Here is a 16691-nt window from a genome sequence, read left to right on the forward strand (position 1 = left end):
ATATATAATATTACATCATGTATAAATTCATTGTAATGTATAAATTTAATCTGAATCTGCAAAGTATAGTGCAGTAAAAAATTATTTCCAATAATTAATTATCAATAATTTAATTAATATATATATTATATATAACTATAATTATATATATATATATATATATAATTATTATTATTTTTTCCATGCTGTTTTGTTTTGAGTCGTTGATTTATTTTTATTTATATATATATTTTTTTGTGAATATTCATCTGTAAAACACATTAGAACTGAAACAAGTAAAGTACAATTACCTCATGTACAGTACTTGAGTAAATGTATTTAGTTACATTTCACCACTGTAACACTCTTATAATGTAAATGATTAAAAAGCAGAAGGTAGCCGAGTTTATGAGACCGTGTCTGTAACTGAAGTGAACTCATATTTTGTGCTGCTTCCATTATGTCAGACTGAGTTCACTACGTTATGATGTGAGCGATGAATTCATCCTGAATGAGGCCACCAGCAGAAGACTCCCCCTCTCCTCCCTGTGGGCTCTCACTGCTTTATCTGGTTGTTGTGTCTCAGCAGGATGATAAGGAGGATCCTCCCTAACAACAACCAATTAACCCTAAAGATTCACCTGTAATCAGAAACCTTTAAAGGGCAGACGAGGATGTCTGAAACACTGAATGTCTACTGAAGAAACTAAAAGGAACACTTGACACCACAAGGGTTCATTCAGCCGACTCATTGATGATTATAATGTGAACCAGTGGTGGAATGTAACCAAGTACATCTGCAATTAAGTACAATTTTGAGGTACTTGCAGGGTTATTGTGTGAATGCTGTAATACAGCAAATTTTTATTTTTCTGCATCATCTTCTATTTCTTCCGTACATTTTGGACTTTAACTACTTCTGCATTCTTTCAGCTACAGAAACCGTTTAACTTTCAAAATATTCAGCTCTTAAAGGACTTTAGTGCTTACATTCAACTTTTTTCTACCATTATCTACTTTTGGTGAATTTAGGAGAAATCTACAGACGCAAATTGACAAAATGTAGTAACATAAACACCTAAATGTGTATTTTGGATGTTTTCTTTCCTCCAGTCTGAAAGAAGAAATCTGGAAATCTCAAATCTCAAATCAATCAGTGCATGAAAAACAATGTTTTTGCCTGGGGTGTCTCATGTAGTGTGTACCCGGCATTATATGAAGAAAATAAAAACGTGTCGATACACAGAAGTGGAGTTTTATACACAAACATTTTATTCGGTTAAATAAAGCAACAATCTAATAAGAACAGAGGTGTGAAAGGAGGAGCAGGTGTGTAAAGGGAGCAGCCGGTACGGAGGCCTATCATTACACACAAAACAAAAAAATAATCCAAATATTTAAAACATTGTGATGACTTGTTCTGCATTCTTCAAATCAAGGCTGGTCTGACCTCGGCCATTCCTTACAGGGAACACTCAAAAAAGAGGACAAATTAAGACTCTACAACGTTCCTCTTATTTCTCTCTAATCTCATGCTCATTTTTTTTCATTTCAGGGTCAATAAAGTGTCATCAAACAGAGGCTGAATGTGGCCTGTGCTGGATTGTTTTTTACCCTGGGAAACATTACTGTTGCTAAATTAAAACAGCCTCAGTCCTAGACGAGGATTGGAGACGACAATGGAGAGTGAAGCGGAGAGCACATGAATTCATATTTACAAGACGTAATCCAGCTCGTAGCGGACGTACATGTTCTTCTCGTCGTTGTAGACTTGTGGGTAGTGAGCGATGAGGGCGTCCTGGGAGCCGATGTAAATGGAGTTGTAGATCTTCCAGTAGACGTCTCGCACCTTCCTGGCTGGATGGAACAAACCCTGGAGACACAAGCAACACAATATTAAGAGGTTTATTCAGACACTTTTTGTTTTCCATCACTTTTTACAACCTTAACTACTCCAACACGTTAAATTGAAGAGTCTTGCTCCCTGGCGGTCAAATGTTTCACTTTTGCACCATATTCATCAGAGCTGCCAAAGTGGTACCAGTTGTGCCTGTGTTTTCTGTATGTCCTCACCTGTAAGCAGTACTGCAGCATGCGGCAGGGCCCGATGGCGACCCTCAGCCCCTCCAGGGCGCCCATAACTGCCTGGATCACGTGAGGCGACGTCTCAAACACGTTGGGCCACACGTAGTTCAGCAAGTGGTTGAGGGAGTCTTCACAGCCGAAACCGTATACGCCCAGAGACATGTGCTGGACCACCGCGCTGGCCGTCTGTCTGTGGACCAGGTCTCTGCAGGATGACACAAATACAGGGTCAACAGTTAGTGGAAGATATATACCAGAAGCCACATGTTTTATTTAAGTGATACACTTTAACTCATCAAAAATAAGAGTGCAAAGACTCACCTGTCCATGAGTGCGTCCTCCAGCAGCGGCGTGACAGCGTAGATGTAGTCTTTGCCCATCTCTCCGATGTACTCGAACAGGAAGGAGAGGGACTTGAGCACGCCGTTCTGCACGTTGAGCTCAGGCACGCGATATTCGTTCATGAGCGCCGGCAGCACCGTGAACGGTGAACAGGTCTCGGCGACGATGGCGATGGCCACAGTCGTGCAGACTCTGTTCTGACGCTCCTGGACCTTCAGGTTATTGAGCAAAGTGGCCAAGACGTCGTGGGGACTAAGAGGAAGGAGGAGGGCAAAGTGTTAGTCAAAATTGTAGAGAAACAGGGAATGATTTGATCTTTTAAAACATAAACACAGATCATTACAGGGTTTCTGCAACCTAAATTTAAACATTTTTAAGAATTTTAACAGCACATAAAATGCATTTTAACATTTCACTCTTGGTGTGAACACACCATAAGAATGTATTAAAAAGACGTTAAGCAGATCCCCTTAACAGAGACAATTAAACAGATTTGTTATTTATGAAGATCTCAATGGCACTCACCCGATGGCTTTGGCGATATAACCAAATGTGTTGACAGTAGCTCTGCGGATGGCTTTTTTGTGAGCCTTCAGCAGCTCCAGCAGTTCAAAGCAAATCCTCATCCACTCCCTGGCCGACACATATTCAGCACCCCTGAAATATAGACAACAGGTTAGGATACAAGTTCTAATAACACACAACAATCAGATTCGTATAACTTCAATCTGAGGTTTTATTCCACCGACCTGTCAGCGATCCTGCCCACCAGGTCGATACAGTTCTCCTGCACTTTCTCATGTCTGTTCTTCAGGATGGGAGTCAAACGAGGAAGCAGGTCTTTGATTGGTGGAGTCATCTTGTGCATACCTGCAATGAGAAGAGACATGATCTATTAGCCATCCAGATGTTTCTGAAAGCTAAACAGGTTTATCCTTGAAAATGCAGTGATGATGTAGTGAGGAGACGTACCGATAACGTTAACGATGGCCTTCAGTGCTCCCAGGATGCTACCCAACACCTCAGGGTACTCCTCTCCCAGGTACTCGTACAGCACCACACCCAAGTGACCCATCAGCTTTTCCTGCAGTGACGGACAAACAGAACATACATTAGTTTCTAAAATAAGTTATACGGTTGTGTCTTTGAGTTTGTGTGTCTTCATAGCATACCTCCTGACAAGTCTTCATGACCACGGCGGTACGTGAGATCAGGTCGGCAGCCTGCTGACGGACTTTGGCGGACTTGTTGTTGAGACGCCACAGCACCGTACCGCAGATCTGAGGCAGGTAGGGCTTCACACGCTTCCCGAGGGCGTTCACCACGGTGCCGAAACCATTCAGCATCACAGAGTCCTGGAGGAAAACGTGAAGTGATGAGATTAACAAAACAAAAACACTCTATATTGGAAAATCTTGACTTTACAAGCTGTTGTAAGATTTCTGCAGCATCATCCCTCTCACCTCGGTTGTCTGCTCCTGGAAGGCGTACAGGATACCGTCGATCAACTGCTCCTCCAGCTTGTGGTCGATGTCGGCTGCACCCAGGTTGCCCATGATTTTCTCAATGGTCTCCATCACCATCTTTCTGTACTGCTCCGCCTCATCTTTCAGGTCATCAACGATGCGAGAAATGATCTCTGCTGCTCCCACTTTGTTGGCCAGCTCCACAGTGGTGTCCACCAACTGTTCGAGGGGAGAAAGATGGTTAAAAAAACGTGTGAGGGATTGGTGCAAAAGCTTCAGAAGTTCAGAAGTTCCAAAAACCCCCAATGGTTTGCTTGCTGTAATAACTGCATCATGTCTGCATTTGTATCTGTCCCAACAGTGGTAGTGATTGATATCTATCAAATCAATAAATACAATTCTGTAAGTGGAATATTTGATTGTTACCAACGGGTGCAGATTGAGAACAGACGAGACATTAAACGTCAGGTCTGCTAGCTCTCATGTTGGTGTTAATCTAGCGAACGACTAGCCCTGATCCGAACCACGGACAGGTTGAACAGGCGAGAATAGTTCGCAGGAAGAAGCTTAAATCTTAATCTTTTGATGACATGATGTGACATCTGTTAATGCATACTTCAGCTATTATTAACAAGAGAACATGGTCATATTTTAAAAAGGTAATTATTGGATTCATTAGATTGACAAAAGGGAACTACGTCCCCTGGCACTGACTTTTTTTAAGTTGAACTTGTGTGTGTTTGCTAACCTGTCTGTAGTTGCGTCTGTCCAGAGCCATCCTGTGCTGCCAGAAGTGCTTGAAGAAGGGAGGCAGGATCTCAGTCTTAATGTAGTTGGCTTCCACACCATCAGTGCCACAACACTGCTTCACCACCTACGAGACAAAAACACAAGTGCAGGTCAGAGAAGGAAACTAACATCAACAAGGATTCAGGTTTCAAAGTTTTTCTTTGGACCTCTTGGTTCAGACAAAACGCAGATGTAACCAACGGGTGCAGGGTGAGAACAGAGAGGACAAAGGTTACCAGCTCTGCTAATTCTCGTGCTGGTGTTCATATAGCGACATACTAGCCCTGACGCAACCATGTAGTGGCTGAACAGGCGAGAATGAGTCGCAGGAAGTTAGCTTAAGTTTTTAGAAGCATTTTTTTTTTGCTACAGAAGTCGGTAAGACTTGAGTTATTCTTCCCCCCCTTACCTTGAGCACAATCTTCTTCATCTCCTCATCAGGGGACTGGAACTCTCGGATGAGGATCAACATCACCTCTCTGGTGTAGTAGTTTGCATACTCGGCGTCCATCAGTGGGATCAGGTAACCGATAGCTTTGAGGAAAGCAGCCAGACCCTGGTGACAAAGAGGGAGAAATAATATATAAATACAAACTCAGCTCAACAGCTCCGCCCAAGGAGACTTTGTAGCAAGCAAATATTCACACTGTGGCCACATGCAGGCTTGTGGGGGTGTGGATCTTGCAATAAATGCTATTTGTTCTTGACTTCTTACCTTTCCTCTGTGCTGTCTGATACCCTTCCACAGCGGCTTGAGGACAGAGTCAAAGGACTCGATACCGTAGGGTGTAGCGGCTTCAGCGAGGGCAGCTATAGCCAGGGCACTGATGGTCCTCACCTTCTGCTGCTCGTCCACCAGACCTGTGGCATCACAGTCAAAACAAACAGTCAAAGCGTGAACACATTTTATTACAGACATTATGACAGTGTTTATTGAACAATTATGAACTGTATCTGCAGGTTTGGCAAAATTTAAATCCATTTTAAGGTTCAGATTAGAGTGAAAATTAAAAAATAAATGTGAAAATAAATCCTAAAAGGCTGCAATGAACTATTTTGTACTTTATTTTACAATTTGATAATAATCAACAGTGAAAGTCTATAACACTATGACTAACCGTGTTCGATGATCTCCACCAAGCTACGAAGGTGGGGCAGAATGGCGCAGCCCATGAGGATGGCGATCTGCTGCACGATCTTGATGCCTGTGTGCCGGGCCTGCCAGGACTTCTTGCTTTTACACACAGCTTTGAGAAACGGTAGGAGGGAGGGAATGCCAAGAGCGGAGGCCACCACGGCGAAGGCTCGGGCTGTGGTGTTTCTCACATACTCGTCCATGTTGTCGATATCAGGTCGCATTGTGGAGATCATCGTAGCCAAACCGGCCGCCTGGGACAGACAGGAAGAAGTTGAATGAGTCAGACATTTACCATGATGGCATCAGACAGCAGGGCAGACGTACTACTTAAACAGAAGGTGTACCAGTTTTTATGCTTAACCTGGTTCAGGTGCACAGTTTACATTTGTGTCAACAATTCTGCATATATTGACACTGAAAAAAACAATAACTAACTAAATTCTTTTAGTGAAATATCTGATTGTAACCAACGGGTGCAGATTGAGAACAGACAAGGTATGAAAATCAGGTCTGCTAGCTCTCATGTTGGTGTTAATCTAGCGAACGACTAGCCCTGATCTGAACCACGGACAGGTTGAACAGGCGAGAATAGTTCGCAGGAAGCAGGGTGTACGTAAAAAAAGGGCTCCACATTACCTTTGCCAAGTTTGAGATGATTTCTCTGCCTTCTACTCTGGCATAGTAGTCCTCATCAATCAGCAAGGGCTCAATCACCACCAGGATCTGGACACAAAGAGGACAGTAAGTCAAGTTCCTCACACACAATCCACAAAAAAATATAAGCTTAGATCTTTTTCACGCCGAGCCTACCTTGTGTACGTATGGTCGAACCAGGTCATCAAGTTTGTAGAGGATGCGGTCAATGACTTTAACCAGCAGATGGCGCTCCTGGTCCTCCAGGGTGGGCGACATGAGTAATGGCAGGATCTGATTGAACAGGGGGCCTGCTCCAAATTCACGAGCTTTATCTGTGATCTGACGCAGAGCGGCCTGGAGACAAGAGAGGGGAGAAGATCAGTCAGACGGACAGTCAGAGAGTCAGACAGGCTTCAGTCTCTACAGATCTGCGGATTTCTGTCGGCTGCTCCCAGCAGAGCATGATGGTCTACACTTAGACCTCCACTGAAAGCAGCATCTCCTCAGAGAGGAGATTCTTTAGCAAGCAAATATTCACACTGCAGCCACTTTCAGGCTCAGTGCTGGGTGTTGATCTTGCAATAGGTGCTGTTGTTGTGCTTCATGCTATTACAAGGCAGATTTATGACGAGAAGAAATGGGACAGGAGAAGCTCAAAGAATATAGACAAATCCGGCAATCGCTTTGTGTGTTCCGCGATCTAGCGGCGCCGCCATTACTGCGGTGGCAAGTCGTAGTGATTTTACTGTCTGTCAACTGTGTTAATTGGCGACTTTCAGCTGAAGGCGTCCGTGTTTGCTCGTAGTAAGTTAAGTAACTGGTCAGCGTAGATAATAAACACAGATGAGTATGTATTTAAAATGGATTAAAATCAAATTGAAGGCTTTTACGGGGACATACATGCTCTGCTCGTGTTTTCAACAGCTGCTGTCACTACGAGCAACCACGACGCTTTCGGCTTAGAGTCAGTTAACACATTAGCAGACACTTTGTGGTGCCGAGCGATTAATGATGTTTACTTTGTGGTCATTAGGTCGCCTTGGATAGAGCAACTGACGTTTATATTTCACAATAACGCCACAGTTGGTTGATTGAGTTAATTAATTCTGTGGGACCACCTGGGCTCCTAGACAGTGCCTTTAGCCCACTAATGTTAGTTACGCTAGCTAAGCAGTGTTAACTTAGTTGAAGTTACTTATTTTACCATGTCAGGCTAATGTTAGGCAGCTGAGAACTGCTCAGGTTCTTCCCGAACTCCTGAAAATCATTGTCAAAAGTAACGTTATATAGAAAGTAAAGGTAAAAGTGGAAAATTGTACACTTCTTTTAGGACATATTGTATTCAAATGTGTGTGTACTGTAGGGAGATGCCACCGCAATAATAGCAACTTGGTTACTTCCGGCATTTTGCCGTATTCATCTATGGGACATTTGGGGACTGTTGTAGGGGATATTGGAAATCATATGAGGACTCAAAGTGAAGAAATAAACCCAGTGACAAACCTTTCTCATGGGCGGTGTTCCATTTTTAATCTTCAGCAGCAGCTTCATGATCTTCCTCTCTTTCTGCTCCTCAGGGCTCAACGTGGACTCATCCACCTCCACCTAACACAAACATACAGAGATAGTCATCAACACACATGTTGAACTTCAGACAGGACAAACATCCCCAGCTGTTGATTCTAAAGCGGTTAAACGTATGTTGTGAGCACAAATGGGATGCTCACCAGCAGTTTGTCAAAATACTGGATGTCATCAGGTTTGAGGAAGGGGAGGTTTCCTGAGGGCTGGTCGTTCATCTGTTTCGTGGTGCGGTCCTCCACCTGCATGTGGAAGCCCGTCATGCCTCCGATGGGGGTTGGCGTGGCTGACAGCTTACGCGCCGGAGTACGGATCGGCACGTAGCCTGCTGGTGGAGGCAAGACCTGTGGAGAAGAACAACAGACTGTCAGTACTGTGACTACTTTTAAATTATATTTACTCATATTTTTGTTACTTGAGAATTTAAGATAATAAAAAGGGGCATGGACCTTGTATCCCTCTGGGAACATGGCGTCAAGCTCCTCATCTGTGAGTGGCCGGTTCCTCTCATCAATCTCCCTCTCCCACCTCCATGCCTGCAACTGCTCTGGAGTCATGCTCATCAGGTGACCTGAAAAAAAACAGAAGAGGAAATTTATTATAAAAACACAGTATAACCATTAAGGGGCCTGAGGTTCCATGAGACTAATATATGATGTCCATTAGATTCTGCAAATGAGGTTTCCTTCTTCCTTCCTTCTTACCTGGCGTTGGGGTAGCCATGTTCATAGCTGGCGTTCCGATGGGAGTTTTTCCCGGGGTGAGTAGTGGTGTTGAGGATCCCATCTGACTAGCAGGGGTTTCATCCCACCGAGACTTCCTCTTACTGGCCCCTGGGGTTGGAGTCTCGCCCACCGACTCATCTCCTCTGTCTGTGCGTGGCGTTTCAGCCCAGCCACTCCCGTGTCCCGGTGTTTCCCTCTCTGTCTTTGGGGTTTCGTCCCAGCGGTTCTTGCGTACACTTCCTGTGGCTCCACCATGGCCAGGTGTGGCGTGGCCAGGCGTGTCTCTGCCAGGGGTGGCAGCGCCAGCAGGTGTGTGACTGGGAGTGGGGTCCCACATGCGGGTACTGGGGGTGGCCCCTGGTGTCTCGCTGCCTTTAGGGCGGCCAGGGGTTTCATCCCATCGGCTGTTTGAAGGTGTGTGTGCGGGGGTGTGTCCTGGTGTGTGTCCTGGAGTCTACAAGGGACCAGGAACAAAGAAAATATGAGATCAAAAACATGAGTGAGACAATCTACAACTTCAAAATAGTTGTCCTATATTAGTGGATTCCCTCGTTACCAAATTATGTTTTACTGAGTACTTATGAGGAATTAACTAAAAATATTTGTATCCACTACAAAGCGCTTAACTTATCCATCAAACAGTTAGAGGCTGAAACTTGAGTGGCTCACCTCAGCAGAGTTGTCAGCCTGGTCCCAGCTGGACACCTTTTTGGGTGTAGCATTAGAGGGCGTTTGGTCAGCTGTCTGGTCCCAGCGGCGTTTACGTTTCGCAGCGGCGGCGGCAGCAGCAGCAGCTTGGGAGGCAGCGGACCCGTTGACAACTTTCAGTTCCCCAGCTTTGGCCTTCTCTACCATCTGCTGACGAATCTCTCTCTGCAAACAAAAATGCACAAATCGTCAGAAAAAAAAAAAATACAACTGTGGTGCAACAAAACACGGGACTCTATGAAAGATTAACATCTGAAAAGTTGGAAAAGTGGATAGCCGCTCACCTCCTCTTTGGACAGGTTTTGCTCCAACATGACGTCCACATACGACCTGACCTGCAGCTTGGGGTCCGGCGTTTTGCCCCCTGCGCGAAAGAGCACGAACAAGAACATAGGACACTCATCAGTATACACTCTAGGGACCCAAGTTATTACAAACACAGCAAGCACAAACACAGCCAGCTAACCCTGACTCTCTTTAACCAACAGATTAACTTACGTTCCTGTTTTTATAATTCACAAAACATTCCTACTGAATTACATACAAATATACATTTGTCTTTCTTACATACAGTCATAGCATTCTAAAGAAAAACAAGCAGATACATAGAGAAGAAGAGCTGAGGTTGTGGTGTTTTCTTAAAGTGGATTAAGAAGTTATAGCCATCACTGATGCAGGGGTCCTGGGCTGTGCTCTTCAGAATACGTACACTTTCAGTGCCAAGGGTCCATCTGCAGTCAGACTTCAACCGGCAGAAAAGAAGCCTAGAAAATTTCTCTTTACCATTAGTAACACTTTGGAAAAGGGTTTGAACTCACACACAACAGTATACCACCTTTGTTGCATTGATTTATGGCACTCAAAAAACAAAGCATCTTCTTGGGGCATATCCACAAAACTAGAAAAAAATCATATGGAGACTATGTGGTCCAGATTCCCAAATGTTTACACTAGCATATAAAAATTAAGTCAAGATGTTGAGGCTACACCTAGGAATGACATTACCACAAAATATGAGCATCTACTCTGGCATTCAAATATAAAAATGAGGCAAAAAATAATGATAAGTCTAGTCTAAAATATGACAATACGACATGTCAGAGCCAAATTGAATTGTCATAATAGCACTGGTTATTATCCAATCATCGTGCATTTAGATCTTGACTTCCTTTTCTTGACAAAAGTGACTGATAACATAAGGATAAGATATGTAGTCAAATATTTGGGCAGTCATTTTCCATCATGAATGCATGTGAAATATGATCTAAATTTGTAATAAATTGATAAGCCAAATAAAAAAAAACTTCTTGGGCTTGAGGTTTGTTGTAGCTGGGATGCATCTCATTCCCCTCACAGGCCCCAAACAAGCAGCCAGTGGACCCTGACCAAACTGACAAGTGCACAGTTCTCTGTTCCCCATAACCTACACAGGATGAGTTGCTGCACCCTTAACAGAGTGCAGTACAGGACTGGCAAAGCAGTACTGCTGTAGGAGAGAAATTAAGGACAGTTAGTATGGGCCTGTGGTATTGTGGTACACAATTTTTCTTGATAACATATTTCTATTTTACAGAGAGAGTTGTAAAATAAAAATATATTTACACAACAACTTTGTACAAAGAGCTCTCTCTACATGCAGGCTTCAGATAAGCCCTACCTAGACCGAGCCTGAAGCTCTCAGGCCATTTAAAGCTCATATTGTCAGTGGAAGTGAAGATGTAATAAAAATGGAAAGAAAGATAAACTTGTTGGCTCTTGCATCTTTCTACACTTCCAGGCAGTTTTGAAGTCTTGCAAAATAAATTAAACTCCAATAAGCCTAATCCAAAAATCTATAAGAAAAGCTGGCCACACTTAGTAAGTTATAACTAACTTGTCATGTCCTATGTTGAGGCCCACGGGCCATGCGTATCTATTAAGTTTTACAAGCCAACCGAGGTGGTCAAGTTACCACTTAAATTACAACCCAGACAATGAGTAACTGGGAAGACAAACTAGATCTGATTGTGACTTTTATGTTATTATATAACCCTATTGATCCTGAGTTGACTATGCCAAAGTGACCAAGCATATTTGTCTCTACTAAAGCTCTGTCTATAAGCGAGCAGGTTGTTGTTTGTCATCAGTTACTGAGCTCAGCATGACATAGCACGCTTCAATGGCAGGTGAATTACACCATAGCTAAACCATCAAATTTACACTTAATCCTTAATATGCTACGACTAGAAGACACTGCACTTTCCCATAATAATTTAGGCTGACGCTCACATGGGATTGTTAACCCTTCGACTCACACACCGCTCATCTGCGACCCACGTTTGTTAGGTGAATTACCCCTTTGAACATTGAGCACCTAACCACCTCTCCCACTGAAAAGCATGGCAACCCTACAGTGCACTATATTTTATTGCACGCACCAGGATAAAACTTTAATTTTGCACTTTAAGATAATGAAAATAATTTTTAAAACCTGAATACTGAAGATAAACTTTGGGCCCATACTGATAGCTGTTGCAAAGTTGGAAGTCAAAACAAATGTAGATCATATATTAGGAAGAAAACGTACAATGACACAAAATGTTCTTGGACCACAGAGGATTGACCACGGGGAAGGCATCAAGTCTGGGAGGCAAGTTATTGCATTGTGGTCGAAGGGTTAAAACAGCAAAACTATGGGTGCGAAACCATTGGTTGTCATGGGGGGTCACGAAAAAGTGAACCGTGAAAAGGGGGGAGGAAATGGGGAACGTGTAATGAAGTCAAAAAATAGCTAAATTTACCGTCTGCAAAAGGGTCGAGACGCTCAGGCGAGATGATCATCTGTCTGCGTCGGGCTTTGTATTCATCTTCCCGCTCTGCAATCTTCTGCGGACGATGCTCTGCAAATGGGTCGTACTGCAAAACAAAGATGGGGTGTAAGTTTATTTCTAAACTGAAAAGTAAAAGGCCTGTTTCACGCACAATTAAAAAAAGAAACTGCTCTAATTCTGCTTTATTCTACAATATCAGAAAATTCCCTTTAACACCACACAGAGTATTCGATAGCAAGAACACAGGGATGAAAATATGATATTTAAGACAACACTTACTTGCTCGTCTGACTGAGGAATGGCATTGAGTATCGCCACTGGTGCATGGTACCCTGGCTTCTTCTGTCCCAACAAGCTTGTTGAGGAATCCTCTTCATCGTCCTGAGGAAGGAAAGAGAGACCAGAGTCTAGTCAAATCTCACCAAATTGGCAAGACTCTCCTAGCTCATATGCAACAAGCAGAGGGGAGCAGTCAAGCTCCCCAAAAAACTGTGGAATTGTGATCGAATTTATGTAACAGTAAAATGTATCAGTGAGAGTATTATAACACGATTTAGTTAAAGGAGGATCTCGAGTTTACAAGGCAACACTCTGCAACTACTCTGGAGAAATATATCTATGCCCTCGTCAGTGGTGGAAATGTAACCAAGTACATTTACTCAAGTAATTAATTATTTACCAAGTAAAGGATCTGAATACTTCTTCCACCACTAGCACTGGGTATGAAAATACTTACATCCTCCTGTTCATTGGCAGCGATGGAAGTGACATATCCAGCAAAGCGGCTGTCGCTGCCTCCATAGATCTCCTGGTCAAAAAATCCAGTGGAGTCGAGGCCCACTCCCTGCTCTCCTTCCTCCAGCAGGGTGGCCTTCATCCCCTGGATCTCCAGGATCTGGGCCTCGATATCTACCGGGAAATGGAGAAAGAAACAAGAGAGGATGAGAATCTACATAACTGCCGAAACATCGAACTCTGCAGTAGGGCTGGGCGATATGGCCAAAATCTTCTATCCTGATATAGGTCATTTCATATCTCGATAACGATATATATCACAATATAGCGTGTTTTCTGGTAGTTCAATTAATAAATAGCCTATACGAAATATCCACATGGCAAAGTCTATTTTTGTGAGTGTTTTCTCATTTAATTAAGAACTTTAGTGCTAAATGAACATAACACTTTCAAGGGAAATTATAGGAAACTTTTATATATATATATATATTTCCAGCTATATACTGACTATGTTTACATGCATGCACAGCACACAAATACTGATTTATCAGATTAAGACAATAGTTTGATTTAATTACACTGGAATTCTTATCAATTCAGATTTCCTGAGAAAGTTGTGTGTTACGACTTTTTTTCTTGTAAAGTTATGATTTTTATCTCGTAATATAGTGACTTTATTCTGTAAATCTCTGATGTTTTTTCCCTCAATGTGGCCCTAATACTCCGTAGTACATTTGCACTTTGGCCCTCACTGCATTAGACTTATATACTATATACTTAGACTATAAACTGTGTTACCTTCATCACAATGCTCAAATGTTTTGCGGCTCCAGACAGATTTTATTATTATTAATTTGCCTAAAATGGCTCTTTTGATAGTAAAGGTTGCTGACCCCTGCTTTAAGCCGTCTCAGTCTCTGTTTACAAAGACACAGAGGCAATAACAGTTATACAAATACACATTTCACTGCACGTCTGTGTAACGTGTGGTCGGAGTTGTGTTGTTAAAATGAAGCTATTAATAACTTGAGATCCATATTAGAATTTAATCAACAATAAATAGTGATTAGCGAGATAGTTATACAATAAAACATATGCTTGTGTAGCACTGCAGGTATTTACAGATAGCTAGGACCAGTTCTAGGTTCTGAGGAGCAGTTTATAACTCAAGAATAACAGACCAAGAAGTAAGTGTGAACTGCCGGCTTATTTATATAGAAAAGTTATTAGTACACATTAATTGGTACCAAAATCAGACACCACAGGAATTGTGCATTTAAATCCCTGGAAACCATTGAAAATAAAACCCAAAATCTCAGAAAACATGCATTTCTCCCTATTCTATTTCACTGTGGTTTGATTTAAACCTATTTTTGTTCAGGAGATTTTTGATAAAATATGATGTTTTGTTATATAAACTAAACTTCCCAACAGTTAATACAAGTACAGCAGAAAAGATGAGTTGATTTATCAATTAGTAGATTGAATTGTAAACTATTTTGAGTGTTTAAACCGTCTCCATCTCTGTTAACGTGACACAAACACACACTTCCCTGCACGTACGTGAAACGTGTTGGTCTGGTGGTGTTGTTAAAATGAAGCTAATGCTAACTGGGGTAGCTAACTTGAGATCCATATTAGCATTTAATCAACAACAAAACGCGATTAGCTAACTAGTTATACAATAAAACACATGCTTGGATATTAATGTAAGCACGCCGGTGAGTCTGGTGGAGAAGTTGTGTATATATATAATAATAAATGGACATATCTGGCGCGGTGACGGATGCTAACCACCGAGCTAACGAGCTAGCATCCTGCGCCATTATGTGATCCGTCCTCGTTGCGTCGCAGCTCGGCCTGCTGCTGCTGCTGCTGCTCATTCAGCTTTTAAACTACTAATAACTACACCACGCAGAGCTACACATACTGCAACATGTACTGCAGGAGTTCATGAAACTAAATATGGTGAAAGGTCATGAGAAACAGAGGCTATTTAGTGAGTTTATAGAAGTAATTTACCTTCGTGCGTTTTGGCGATCTTCGCCATTTTGGTGCTGGTTTGTTCGAGTCTGACACCGGAAGTGTGTTTAATCCAGCCTTCCGGTTCTTCTTCTTCCTCCTCTCTGGTGTTTATTGGCGGTTGCATGTGCATTAGATAAGATAAGGATATTCCTTTATTAGTCCCGCAGTGGGGAAATTTGCAGTGTACAGCAGCAAAGGGGATAGGGCAAAAAACAATAATATATTATTATATTTATATATATTATTATTATATTTTATTATCTAGCACTATATCACCTTTAGCACTATATTCACATTTTTAATAGTCCTGTATATCTGTTGTTATCTTGCACTATATTCATTTTTAACAGTCTCTTCTGGACTTGCATTTATATAGCGCTTTTCTAGTCTTACGACCTCAAAGCGCTCTACACTACATGTCAGTATTCACCCATTCCCACACACACATTCATACACTGATGACAGAGGCTACTAAGGTGCCAACTTTGCCCATCAAGATATAATCTAAATACTCATTCACACACCGATGGCTATGCCTTCGGGAGCAATTTGGGTTTAAGTGTCTTGCTGCAGGACAGATCGACAAGTGACCCGGAGCAGCCAGGGGTCGAACCCCCGACCTTCTGATTGCTGGACAACCTGCTCTACCCTCTGAGCGACAGCCGCCCCCAAAATAAGGATCTGAAAAATGTCCGAAAAAAAAGTCTGAAAAAAAAATCTGAAAAATGTCGGACAAAAAAAGTCTGAAAAAAAAAATCTGAAAAATGTCTGAAAAAAAAGTCTGAAAAAAAAAATCTGAAAAATGTCCGAAAAAGAATATCTGAAAAATGTCCAGAAAAAGAAATCTGAAAAAAGTCTGAAAAAAAAATCTGAAAAATGTTGGACAAAAAAAGTCGGACAAAAAATGTCTGAAAAAAAAAATCTGAAAAATGTCCGAAAAAAAAAATCTGAAAAATGTCGGACAAAAAAAGTCTGAAAAAATGTCTGAAAAAAAAAATCTGAAAAATGTCCAGAAAAAAATATCTGAAAAAAGTCTGAAAAAAAATATCTGAAAAATGCCGGACAAAAAAAGTCTGAAAAAAAAAAAATCTGAAAAAAAAGTCTGAAAAAAAAAATCTGAAAAATGTCCAGAAAAAAAAAAGAAAAAAATCTGAAAAAAGTCTGAAAAAAAAGTCTGAAAAAAAAAATCTGAAAAATGTCGGACAAAAAAAGTCTGAAAAAAAAAATCTGAAAAATGTCTGAAAAAAAGTCTGAAAAAAAATATCTGAAAAAGAATATCTGAAAAATGTCCAGAAAAAGAAATCTGAAAAAAAAATCTGAAAAATGTCGGACAAAAAAAGTCTGAAAAAAAAAAATCGGAAAAAAAATCGGAAAAAAAAAATCGGAAAAATGTCTGAAAAAAAGTCTGAAAAAAAATATCTGAAAAATGTCCGAAAAAGAAAGTCTAAAAAAGAATATTTGAAAAAAAAGTCTGAAAAAAAATATCTGAAAAATGTCGTACAAAAAAAGTCTAAAAAAAAGGTCTGAAAAAGTCTGAAAAAAAATATCTGAAAAATATCCGAAAAAAATATCTGAAAAAGAATATCTGAAAAATGTCCGAAAAAAAATATCTGAAAGATGTCCGAAAAAAAAGTTATGAAAAATGTCCGAAAAAAAATATCTGAAAAAAATA

The 16691-nt window shown here is 41.4% G+C and overlaps 1 protein-coding gene across 6 annotated transcripts; it reads right to left on the reverse strand.

The window, feature by feature from the left end:
• Window positions 1-1228: 1228 nt before the first annotated feature.
• Window positions 1229-15148, reverse strand: sf3b1 (splicing factor 3b, subunit 1). 6 transcript variants are annotated; one of them, XM_074657573.1, is made up of 24 exons: window positions 15017-15148; window positions 12996-13168; window positions 12539-12640; window positions 12230-12344; window positions 9734-9813; window positions 9411-9614; window positions 8721-9195; window positions 8466-8587; window positions 8163-8360; window positions 7939-8040; window positions 6610-6789; window positions 6436-6522; window positions 5780-6050; window positions 5377-5522; window positions 5071-5217; window positions 4621-4746; window positions 3870-4091; window positions 3579-3761; window positions 3379-3490; window positions 3156-3276; window positions 2932-3063; window positions 2386-2658; window positions 2053-2269; window positions 1229-1852 (listed from the first exon to the last, which is right to left on the reverse strand). In XM_074657573.1, the coding sequence occupies exons 1-24, from the start codon at window positions 15141-15143 to the stop codon at window positions 1694-1696; spliced, it is 4074 nt and encodes a 1357-aa protein (XP_074513674.1). In that variant the 5' UTR covers window positions 15144-15148; the 3' UTR covers window positions 1229-1693. The 6 variants fall into 6 exon arrangements, with proteins under 6 accessions (XP_074513674.1, XP_074513676.1, XP_074513675.1 ...); XM_074657575.1 differs by lacking the exons at window positions 12230-12344; window positions 12539-12640; window positions 12996-13168; window positions 15017-15148 and adding exons at window positions 10159-10213; window positions 10877-10927; XM_074657574.1 differs by lacking the exons at window positions 12230-12344; window positions 12539-12640; window positions 12996-13168; window positions 15017-15148 and adding an exon at window positions 10159-10401.
• Between the last annotated feature and the right edge of the window lie 1543 nt (window positions 15149-16691).

This window comes from Sebastes fasciatus, chromosome 14, assembly GCF_043250625.1.
Source record: "Sebastes fasciatus isolate fSebFas1 chromosome 14, fSebFas1.pri, whole genome shotgun sequence".
Lineage (NCBI taxonomy): Eukaryota > Metazoa > Chordata > Actinopteri > Perciformes > Sebastidae > Sebastes > Sebastes fasciatus.